At 39.1% G+C, this 12743-nt stretch overlaps 1 protein-coding gene across 4 annotated transcripts in view; it reads right to left on the bottom strand.

Annotated features, from left to right (window-relative positions):
* Positions 1-242: 242 nt before the first annotated feature.
* The window catches only part of WWC2 (WW and C2 domain containing 2), a 208057-nt gene continuing 195556 nt past the window's right edge, over positions 243-12743 (bottom strand). For all 4 annotated transcript variants that reach the window (XM_084856506.1, XM_084856505.1, XM_084856507.1 and 1 more), the window contains 2 exons: positions 8319-8446; positions 243-4541 (listed from right to left, as the gene is read on the bottom strand). In XM_084856506.1, the coding sequence (XP_084712632.1) occupies positions 4475-4541; positions 8319-8446 (195 nt within the window). In that variant the 3' untranslated portion in view covers positions 243-4474. The remainder of the gene's footprint in view (positions 4542-8318; positions 8447-12743) is intronic.

The raw sequence follows: 12743 nt of genomic DNA, 5'->3' as shown, positions 1-12743 counted from the left end.
GAGATTCACATAAGAATGTTAATCTTTTTCCTCTAGCTTTGTCTGAAGAGGTCAACATTTAGAGCATTTTAGCATCTATGACAGATGGATAATTGCTTGATGTTGGGACACCAGAAGAACAACAGCAATGAAAATGTCATTGTGTCTGACATTAAGGTTTGTCTTGTTCAGGTTTCCTTAGGGCACCCATATTGCAGAAATTTGGTAAGAGGCTACTCAAAAGATTGCCACCAGATGGGAATATGAGAACACACTGTTTATTGGTTACTTTAGTAGATTCCTGCTTCTCTGCCCAGTCTGTTCATTCATCGTAATTCTTCAATTCATTAGGCCATGGCATAAATAAAAGATACCATCAGCACCTTGAAACTGACATTACAGTCATGGGCAAATATATGTTGTAGGGATGACAGAGAGATGTCCACATACAAGGACTCTTAAAATGCATACTTCATTAACTCATAAAATGCAGACTTCATTTTAAAACTGAAATACTTTCTGCCAAATCTAAAAAGTTTTGTTCAAGTTTTGAGTGAAAATTAACCTGATACTTAAGTGACTCCATATGTTATTTTTTGGGGGCAACTACGTTTTTGCAATAATTTGATTTGTAAAATAAGATGCCTACTCTTTAGTACCACATATTTTGAGGCATTACATAATCAAACAAGATTCAACACATCGCATTCTCTGTCACATAATAAATTCCTGTTTCTACTGGAGAAGTGGCTAACCTGCCAAGGACTTAAGATGATAAACCAAAGAGTTCATCTTTGACCTATTCATTCATAAGGGTATCCAGCGTTCAGAGGCCTAAACAGTTTCTGGAAACAGGCATTCTGGAAACAGGCAAGGATCTCCCTGAGTCCCATAAAAAAATGTGTGTACAAAACTAGTTCTAGGTTTTTCTGTTTAACTATGTACTAAGGAAGGGGGACATGAACATGAAGTAGTGCCTTCCTGGATTTCAGGGTCAGGTGAAACTTTTGATATTGCATCCCAGTTTTCAGTTGTGGCTATCAGAAAAGAATCGTGCAGATGCTGCCTCATATTATTGCCTGATCAGGCATTTTAAAAAGATCTATGTTGATAAGATACAGTTTAAACCATTAATGATAATGCTGACTAATTAACCCACCAGTATTACGTTGTCTAACTCTTATACAAAGTTAAGTATTTTGTGTGTACAAACCTTTACACAAATCACAGAGACTTGATTCGGCTGATAATTTTGTAAAAACAAACAAACCAGAACACTAGTGAGCAAGAAAACTTTGTTAAAAAAAAACTGTATTTCCCCCCCCCAAAAAAAAATCACTGAAACAAATAGAAAGTGCAGAGATGAAAGTAAATCTAGGTGATGTACATTTACAGACAATATTAGGACAGAAAGACATTTGTGATATAACCTGATTAAATATTTAGTTCAGTCCTGAGCATTTTATAAGTAAATATAACAATAAGGTAAAAAATTGAGATTTAACTTTCATCCTATAATGATTTGCTATACTTTGTTCATTTGGCTAAACAATAATATCGTTTTGTACCTGTAATACTTAGAATTTGATATACAGAAATGTACTAACATACTGCTGATGGGAGTATGAAGATGGTATGTTCTTGTCTGGGAAGGGTAAATCCTACGATAAACATGGTATCTCTCTAGTATAAAACTTGAATGATATTTGTCCATGTTCATGTTTTTCAAAGTTGTTTCATTACTGCATGTTGCTGCATTACTGTAAATAAACTAGGTTAGTATAAAAAACTCAGAACTGTTCAAAATGTATTCTTAAAAATGAGTTGGTGTTACTATGATTTTAGGATGTGAGAGAATGTATTAATCCATGGAAGATCTCTCTTATGTTATAAATGAGCAAGATTTGCAAACAGCCAACAAAATTATTCTTGCTAATATTAATGATATATCAGAGAGAATCCTTTTTCCTCTGAAATTCAGTGTGTGTGTGTGTGTGTGTGTGTGTGTATAAACAGCTTGCCTGCTAAGAATCTAGAAAGCTGTATACATTTCTCACAGTAGCTTTTTTAACCCGCAAATTTTAAATGGCCAGAACTGAACTATATTAAGCAGTACATAAATAAGACTGAAAATAAATAAATCACAAGATACAACTCTATACATCATTCTATGAACATATTATATTGTCAAACTGAGAAGCTGAAAGAATCAACCTTCATTTCTATATTAAATAATTTTGAAACTTTAGTTTTTAGAGATTGACCTCAGCAGAATAAATGGTATGTATGCGTTTTGATTACTTCTAAAACATAGGTAAAACAAAAAAGGAGCATCCATGAAGCATCAGGTAGAGTTAGTTTACTGACTACTTCCAGTTCTGAAGTAATGTTTAAAGAATCTGAATAATCAGACAGACTTCTGCATAATAAGAGAACCCTTGGGCAGATTTACAAACATAAATTAAGGCACAATATTTTTTCACCAGTAATTCTAAAGATGGCAACAAACCTATTGTAGTTATGTTCTCCTAATATTTCAGCAAGACATTCTGGGAAAATTAAATATAACATATCAATATACAATGTGTTGCAAAATGTGTTGCAAAATGGACAGTACTGAAATAGCTTAAGCCCTTTTTTTTCCTTGGTGGATTTTATATATATATATACACACACATGTACGTACGTACGTACGTATATATATATATATATATATATACACACACACACACACACACACACACACATATATATATATAGTGTGTGTGTGTATATGACATACATAAGAAGAGAGTGTCATTTATTTGTGCTCATCAAACAGCTTTTGCACACCGTCAACTGAAATTTCATTGTCTGTAAGCAGTATTTATGGGGCTTACAGCCTGATCCTATAAATGTGTACTCAGCAGTCCTATTGAGTTCCCTGGAATTTACACCCAATTCAGTGTGCAGCCTTAATTTAGTAAATGTTGCTCACACGGCTAGGTCCCCCAGTCCCTCTTAGCAACCACGTGCCTTGTGCTGGGCAGCTCTGCTTCTCTTGTGACATTACAGCAGCAGCCAAGTGAATGGCAGGAAGAATGATGACCTTGTAGTCTGTAAAGGGTGACGACATCAGACCTAGTCGGCCACTTGCTGTTAGATGACACTCAGACTGACCACTGGTAGAGAACATGCTAAGTGTACATATATTTGCACACTTGCAAATATATACTACTTCGAAGAGTAACCAGAAAATGTTGTTTCCAATTCAAATTCTGATAAACACATTCATATCGTCTTTTACCTTTTATCAATAGATATTCCTGTTTAAACAAGCTAAGGTTCTAATTATATAGATACCTAGATCATGCTTATTCCTTATTGTGCCACAATTAATTTAGGAATCAGCCTATGTGGTATATTTAAACTTTATCCTACTAATACATCATTTTAAGTGCTCCATATCATGGGGTTTTCTTAGAAGGAATTTCTATACCAACAGTAATATATATTTGGTACTTAGTTCAATGAATTTCCTAAGAACCACTAAGAAAATTGCACGGGTCTGTTTGGGCTCTATAAACCTGGCTATTCCTACAGGCTACTGGCTGTGGTACTAGACATACAATGTTATTTTTAAGTGTTAGCTTTACCTTTCAGTATGTGACAACACAGGTTTACATACTTTTTGTGTGAACCTGAGTCCAGTTTTAGAAAACAGCTGCCCTTTGGGTAGTTTCAGTTTAAACACATTTCAGGGTTACAGCCTCGCCCTGTATTACCTCTCCCAGCTTTCAAATGCAAGGAGACTTGAAAATCCCAATACAGCTTAAAAGTCCACTATATTCACAAAATTATACTCCTGCAGTTCAGTATCCCATGCCTCTTCCTTCATACCAAAAAAGATAAAAAGGAAAAATGGGTTCAGAGTTGAAAGTTCCAATGTAGGTGACAGAACTCTAAACAGCACCTGATAGCATGAGGCAGCCTTGCTGTTTTGGAAGAGGACTTGCTTTTGTTGCTAGCTACAACCCCCCCACACACACTTTTACAAAAATATTGCATGGCCTAACAGCCATCTTCACAGTCTGCTCTTATGAAAAACACAGTGAAACAAAACCTCTTGTTGAACAAAATATTTCTCAACACAGTGCAGTTCAACAGGATATACATACTACCTTTGTTCCTTAGATCCATCTTTACAAAATAGTAGCACATCTGTAATACATACAAACTGTACAAAATTAGCATCAGTGTTCTGGAAGTATTCTACTTTGGTTTTCTGGTGTGAGAGATTTGGGCAGAGAAGAGAACAGAGAGTGCTTTTTCTAGACTTTAAAAAAACAACCAATAGTATATACCAGAGCATAATGCACTGTGTTGTTTTTTTACAAACAATATCTAAAGTTGGATGTAAAATAGATTTTAAAACCATGAAACTATACTACAAAAACTGTCATCTTAAAAAAAAAAAAAAGATGAACATGTAGAAAACACCTTGTGGAAAGTACAGTTAGACATCATCAGCTGGCAGAGAAGGTATGCTGATCTTTGCTCTTGTAAAGTACGCAATCTTCTCCCTTGCCAAAAAAGGGGGATGGGGAGGGATGGAGAGAGGATATACATTTTAAGTGGTTATAGCACAAAATATCATGGTGAACTCCCACATGCACAATTGAAGATAAAAGAATGAGTAACATTTCCGTCCAATCAAAAAAATCTCTGTATAGTTGAATCCTTAGGCTTTAAAATAAATAGACTATTTAAAGTAATTTATAGTGTACCACTAGATAAATGCTCTAATTACAGGGGCCTCAGGCCCCCTACCTTTTGTGATGCCCCACTAACCTACAGCTCTATAAGGTTACAGAAGGTTATAAGGAACAGTGGCTGATTTGGTCTCCCTATCTCTATCAAGCCCCGCCCACCCCCAGTCCCCCTGCCTGGATCTCTCCACCATGTCTCTCTGTGGCTGTGTGCGTGGCTGAGGAGGGCAATCTGGTCTCCAGCTCTACATTGCTCTTTAGGATCACTTTTTAACTAGCTGATTGTCTGCTGCCCTTCTCTCACCATGCACTTGGTTCAACCAGACGCTCAACTTTGAGTCTTCTGCCAAGCCCCCGATGCCTCAGAGTCTATATATGCTGGCTGAGAGAACTTTCCAGCGAACTGGAAGAGCTTCACTAACTACTTTAAAACTTATCTTATATATGGGGCAATATCAGGATCCAAAAGAACCCTAGCCCCAAGGTGAGCACATTCTTGAACTCCAACTGTGGAATAAGCAGGAAAGGGTTGTGGGGACTCCACCTCAAGCGGCTATGGGGGGCTATACAAAGGAGCAGTGGATGATTCCTCTCTGCTGCTGGGGGCCCTGTTGCAGTGCTCAACTTACCAGGGGCGAAGGGAGGGGACACAAAGGAAGCCTGCTCCCTGATTTTTTCTAACATCCCCCTTAGCTGGTGTTTAGAAGGCATGATTGGCTAAAACTGGAATGGTTGTGATTAGAGGAGACCTGTAGATTTCATTATGGGTCCCTCTACCTTCCCCACCCTGTAATTCCAGGAATGCACTATAGGTAGCCACTGAATGGCCCCTAATGTTAATCACCCCAATCAAGCAAGAGAGAACTGGGTGTGGAAAAATGTTTCTACTTGTGCAGCCAAATACAATGCAGATTTGAACTAGGATGTGGATTTACATCCATATCACAGTCCTCATCCAGACTCCATTGAACTGGCTTGAGGAGTCTTTTGAAGTGGATGGAGATGCGCATCCCTCTAATGTATCTGTATAGTACAGAACTGGAGCTCATAACTTTCCGTTTAAAAAAAAGGCCATCCTTATAATGGACTACTTATTATTCCCATATTTTCAATTGCATCTCCTAGGTCCACCAAGAGTGTATGTGACTCAGTCACCTCTTTCCTCAGTGTATTTCAGACTCAAAAAAGCCATTAAAATATTCGTATTATTTTATACGAAATAATTAGTATTATTTTATTCAGTTTTGTATATGAAATTAGCAATATAGTAGTATTTGAGGGGCTGGTGATTAACATGCAGACCCAAGTAGCAACAGTCCTTATTGTGAATGTTTAATATAGTTGAAGAAATGAGGAGATTTAAGCTTTCACTGGTAGGTGGGGTCAAATGCACCCTGACAGCACTGAAAAAAACACTTCTCAGTTTAGCGAAAAATTGATGTTTTTATTCTTAGAGCTTTGGGGTTCAATCCTACCCTTATCAGAATGATTGAGACAACTGGAAAAACATGCTCATAAGGTGTTAGGAGTGAAAGTGACCGCCTCAAATACGGCTTGACTACTGCTTATGAGTTCTCGCCATGTCAACGGTAGTACAATCTGTCAGTCGTGCTCACGCAATTCTGAAATGTAGTGATTGTGCTCAGGCAGCATGTTAGGGTTGCAAGATGTGTGAGATTTGTTGCTGATACTGGTAATTAATAACTCATGATTGCTGCACATACATCTTATGTGCAGCAGTCTTATAATCTTACCATTATGTATGGTAATGGCATATATTTTTAAATTTAAGGGAACAATCCTATGTCCCTACACAGAGTCTGGGGGCCATAGGATTTTTCGGTTTCCTGGCTCCATGCTCTGAGCTAGGAAACCGCGCTCCCTGCCCCCTCCCCCTCATAGCTGGCATGGAAAGAACCGTACTGGCTGTCTCTCCATACTTGCGAACCGGAGTGTGGCGATGGGGGAAAGGAGGTGTTCCTGGGGATGGGGAGGGGAAGAGGCCAGGGCAGCCGGCTTACTCCTTTTCCAATCGCCGCCTCAGCCTCCTTCCCTCCCCCTCCCCAAAGCCACTGCTAGACAGGCAAAATCTCTGATCTAGCTAAAGGCACCTCCCTCTCTGCATAGGATGCTTGTAAGCCTCTGAGTTCGGGGGCTTACAAATACCCAGAGCGCAACCCATAGGACTGGCCCTTAAAATCCATGAGGTCAGTTAGCTTCCCCCATACCATTTAAATTTTTGTACTTTACATTGATCCCTCATGACAGATGTGCAACTATACTGTTTTACTGGAAAAGAAAAGTTTTCAATAAAAACATGGTGTTTTTTTTTACTTGCAAGTGGTGTCATGCCTAATAACGCCCACCAGGTATTTTATTTGTATGGCTTTCATGGGGTACATTTAACCCAATACTAAATTTGTAGTCAATTTTTCTACTGACAAAAAGTTAATCTGCCCCTAATGAGGAGCTTGATTACATTTTTGTTTAAATATTGAGTTTGATATCAAGAATTTGTAGAGTGAGCATTTAAAGTGGTCAGGAAAATAGTTTTCCAGCAATACTAATTCTGACTTATATGCAAGGGTGTGTATGTATATATGTATGTGTATTTTATAGTATCTCTCTCACATGCATATTATAGATACATAAAAAACAAGAATACATAAGCTTGAAGGCTGTCTCATCAAAGCCATCTTTTTAACCTTAACTAAAATCTAGGCAGAAGATGGCACTTCATCATATTGATAACTGGACACAAATTAAAAGAACTCTTATGTCTACCCTAGATATGATCAACTTAGGGAGTAGTCCTATGTATGTTTAGACAGAAAGAAGTCCTACAACTCCCAGCATTCCCCAGCCAGCCATGCTAGCTGGGGAATGCTGGGAGTTGTAGGACTTTTTTTCTCTCTAAACATGCATAGGATTGCACTCTTATCTACTATTCGTACAGAGTATAGGGAGACATCACACTTCTTCAGAGAGATTCTGAATAAAATACCTGGGCTAGTCACAGTCATAGAACAGATTTGCTGTGATCCTGCCACACATGCTCACACACACACACACACCGCCCTGCCCTGAAAATATTTGAGGAAAATCATGGTTGACTCTATTTTTATGGGACATTAGAAAAACAACCTGATTGGTATTGAGAAATCAGTTTTTTACTGATACACCTCTACTTGCTTTCTGTCAAAGGAAATCACAGAGCCAAGTCTTGAAATTGTTTACTCCAGACAATTTGAAATTATGTGTCTTGTAAATGGCTGAAACTGGGGTGAGGATTTACTGCAGACCATTAATGCCTTTTGCTACAACCTTCAGAACTAGAGTACATGGGTGATTACTTTCAATTGCTTCACCTCCTTTCTAATTCTAATTCTCCAGAGCTATTAAATTGTAAAACACACCCTGAATGTATTTTTTTAAAAGAACATGCCACACACTGAATTCCATTTATTGAGTATTTAATCCTACAGTATTGACTAACTCTAGAAAGATGTATACTTAGGGTGAAATGGCTAATTGAGAAATTGTCACAGATACTTTTTTTATAAAAGTCCAAGAAATCCAAATTCTCTTTACCTGAATGACTGCACCTGGAGCGGCACTTTCTGGCTCTGCTCTCGCAACCGGCACACGTCCTTCGAAGCTTTCCTCATCAATTTTTCCGCACTTAAACCCCGTTTCTTTTCCTCCGTTGATTGTTCAGCCTGGTGAGGGAACAAAATTACAGCTAACATGTAGCAATTGACAATATGATAGAGGACTCGAGGAGGCTGAGAAAGAGCACCTTGCAAAATGCCTTCAGCACAAATAAGGAAAGAGACATATTGGCACAGCAACTAAAATAACTTAGGGCTTATTTAATTATTGGTGCAGGAAAAGGACTCCATAATGCCTGGCAGGCCCTCTAAAAGCCTTTTAATCCATGTCCAAGTATTTGCACACCAGAAACGTGTGGCCCAGGAGGAAGCTCTATTGGTATGCAAATGCTGTGTGCTAGTGGCTGGCAGATGGATTAAGCGTTCTTTTAAATGAGATGCCAGGCCACATGAAACCCTGCATGCCCAAGCACTTTTTGCACACCCGGTATCTCATTTAATCTGTCCTTAGGATGAGTTAAGAAACAGGTATGGCCTGGATTTTATAATCAGACAACATTCAGCCCAGTGTTTGAAAACCCTTGTGGCAATTAAGAGTGTCTAATATCTCAAACACCTTAAATTATCTTTCATTTATCTGCTTCCTGTGATGTTGATTAGTTTTATTAAATGCCTTCCCGTTGTGTTAATAAAGCATTCTGCTATCTTAGTGCCTGTCTTAACTTTTTCATTAGTACACTAAAAGCTCTAAAGTGCCTATTGACGTTTGCATTTTAATGGAAACAGTATTTCCACAGGAAGGCATAGTATTGCCTTGTGGAGAAAACACATGGCCGCTGCAAAAGAGAATACATGCAAGCTTTTGAAGAAGATTCAGAACAGTACACTGGCTTTAATTTTTTTAAAAGGTATTTTATAGCACAATCTCATGCATATCTATTCAGAAGAAAGCCCCACTGAGTTCAATGGGACCTACTCCCAGGAGTGTGTGCATAGGACTGTCGCCTTATAGACTTATAGGTTCCCATTTCTAGCTCTTTAACGGAAATGTTTATGCACTCAGTTTGATTATGGAGGTTCCACATGGACCTATGTCCTAATTGGAGTCCACCAGGAGAAGAGCCTTCAGTGTGGTGGCCCCCTTTCTTTGGAACTCCCTGTCCTGGAGGTCAGGCAGGCGCTCACACTGTGTTGCTTCTGGTGCCTCCTGAAAACAGTTCTGTTCCAGGAAGCATTCCTTAAATGACCAGCCACAGTTTTAGTTGGCATTGTTTTTAATAATTGTAATATGATGTTTTAATCTTTTATCTTTTTTACTATTGTACTTCTTGTGTTCACTCCTCTGCAATCCATTTTAGATGGGGAGCAGTATACAAATGTTGTAAATAAAATAAAATAATAAATAAGAACAAAATATCCAGGACTTTAATATTTAAAATAGGTTTTAAAGATGCAAGGAACAGAAGGGAAAGAGGGAAACAAAACATCAACAGGGTTTTTTTCCCTTAAGTATGAGAGATAAGAGAGACAGAGAGAAGTATGCTGGACATCTTCTACATGACAATGAAGTAGATGCAAAATGTCCACTAAACCTCAGCAAAATTTAAGTTTATATCTAACAGGTTGTATCCAACGGTGTCTTTCTGCCAGTGGAACGGACACCATTAGTGGATCCAATTCCTCCCCTACCCCACAGCCCCCAAATCTGCTCCAGAAGTTTGGGAGACCCTGTGGAGCAGATTCGGGGGGTTGCAGGGAGGAGGGGAAGGGAAACCGCCATTGCGCCAAGTGTAAATCCACTTGTGTAATGCTGGATTTAGCCCATTTTTTAAAGATAGGTAAATCTTTTATTAAGCAAGCTTCTATTGTTAAATGACAAGGATGGGGAAAGTGCTGCCCTCCAAGTGTTGTTGGACTGCAACTCCCATCATCTCTCACCATCAGATATGCAGGTAAGGGCTGACAGAAGTTGCAGTCCAACAATATCTGGTGGGTCAGAAGTTGCCCATCCCTACTATAGGAGGATGTAAGTTTGGATTTCATGGAATTCCCTGCAAAGGCTATTGATAGCAATGTGAGCTTTGAAGCCCTGTGCTCTCCTATACCAACACAAAGTTGCTGAAGTAAAAGGTATCACCTTTACGATTTTGTTCTTCTAATATTTGGGCCCAATGTAGATCTCTCTACATCTGGTACTTCCAGTAATCTTGTAAACAGCCTTGCCAAGTTCTTGTTTAAAATCTACCACAAGAATAATAATCAGTAAATTGTTCCTAAAAGCTGGAACAGAAGCGAATATTTAAAAACCAGTTACCGTCTTGGTAAAAATCCGAAGTGCTCTGCGCCCATTTTATAGCTAAAGATAATTTTCCTAAAGCAACTCTGTGTTTAGTGACAGGTACATTGAGAATCACTGAATTGAATTACAGCATCACCATGCATATTGGGATAAATAATTCTAGGTGCACGATTCTGAATTTGGTGTAGTGACTCAGGAAATGTAGAAAAGTTGAGAGCACCAACAGTGACATGGTTTGCATGCCATGATCGCCCATGGGTTAATAGTGCACAAGAGGGAGAGAGTGGGCATGCTGCCTGCAGTGCACCAACCACTTCCACTTTTAACCCATGGTTTGTTATAGGGTTAACTGCTGGGTTCACACCTCATGCTCAACAACCTATGAACAGGCCAATCATAGGTTTCTGAGTAAAAGCAGAAGTGATGGGTGCATGGGAAGCAGCACTTTTCCACTGCCGTTATGCGCAAACCAGGTCTACGTGTTGTGACAGTGAAAAAATAGTTTAGGAACACTGTGTGAATTCCTAGTCACCCAACCTAGAAAGAAGACAACTGAGGGCTGCTTCGTACATTATGAGAAAGCAATGATAACAGAATAGACAAACAAGTTGCACATCCTTTTTGTGATGTACCCACATCTCACACTCATTTCTCATAGGGGAGGTACACACATTCCCCTTTTGAATGATGGCTGTAAACATTATGTGCAAATGACTTATAAATCCCCTATTGCCACTGCCTTAAAATATGGAATTGGTTCTAAAACAAGGATAGGGATGAATCATCTTCTTTACTGAGAAAGGCTTACATACTTAAGTCTTTACACATTGGGGGAAAAAAGTGGAAAGAGGTGGTGGTGAGATGAGAGTTTACAAAATCATGACAGGCATGGAGAAAGTGAATAAAGAAAGACTATTAACTCTCAAATGCAACAACTTAGGGGTGTTCGATGAAATTTACAGGCAGAAAGTTTAAGAAAGGACAAGACAAAATGATTTTTCACATAGCGCTTGGTCAGTTGAAGGAACCAACTGTCAGAGCATGTTGCAATTGCAAACAGCTGTGGGACCCCAGTTATGGAGCAGCCTTCCCAAAGAGGTTTGTCTGGCGCCATCCAGTGGGTCTTTTCAGCGCCCCTTTAAATAATTCATGTAGTTTGGTTCTCTCCATTTTGGAATCTAATTTTAGGGTGCTGTGAGTTTAGTTTTGTTGTTGTATTTTATGTTCCTTTTGATTTTAAGGTTTTATGTTCTATTTTGTATTTAAATTATTTTTATGTTTGTGTATTGTAAGCTATCCCCTTCATGAATCACTGCCTTGTTGTGGTGAAGGGGCTTGCGTAACTCAGTGAAGCCATAAGCTATGCCGTGCAGGGCCACCCAAGACGGACAGGTCATGGCGGAGAGTTCTGACACAATGTGGTCCACTGGAGAAGGAAATGGCAACCCACTCCAGTATTCTTGCCGAAAAAACCCCATGGAACATATCACAAGGCTAAAAGATATGACGTCGGAAGATGAGCCCCTCAGGTCGGAAGGTGTCCAATATACTACTGGGGAAGAGCAGAGGGAATTTCCAAGTAGCGCCAGAAAGAGTGAAGTGGCTGGGCCAAAGCTGAAAGGACACTCAGCTGTGGATGTGTCTGGTGATGAAAAGAAAATCCGATGCTGTGAAGAACAATATTGTTTAGGAACCTGGAATGTAAGATCAATGAATCAAGGTAAGCTGGAGGTGGTCAAACATAAGATGGCAAGATTGAACATCGACATCTTGGGAATCAGCGAACTAAAATGGACAGGCATGGGCAGATTTAATTCAGGTGACCATTATATCTACTAATGTGGGCAAGAATCCCTTAGAAGAAATGAAGTAACACTCATAGTCAACAAAAGGATGGGAAAAGCAGTACTGGGGTACAATCTCAAAAACAATAGAATGATCTCGGTACTAATCCAAGGCAAACCATTCAACATCACAGTAATTCAAGTCTATGCCCCAACCACTGAGACCAAAGAAGCTGAGGTTGATCAGTTCTGTGAAGACCTACAACACCTTCTAGAACTAACACCAAAAAAAGATGTCCTTTTCATCATAGGGGATTGGAAT

The sequence above is a fragment of the Heloderma suspectum genome, chromosome 5 (assembly GCF_057233095.1).
Source record: "Heloderma suspectum isolate Gila_16-S chromosome 5, 16-S_ref, whole genome shotgun sequence".
Classification (NCBI taxonomy): domain Eukaryota; kingdom Metazoa; phylum Chordata; class Lepidosauria; order Squamata; family Helodermatidae; genus Heloderma; species Heloderma suspectum.
Note: the sequence above shows the minus strand (reverse complement) of the source record. Positions and strands in the feature narration are given on the sequence as shown.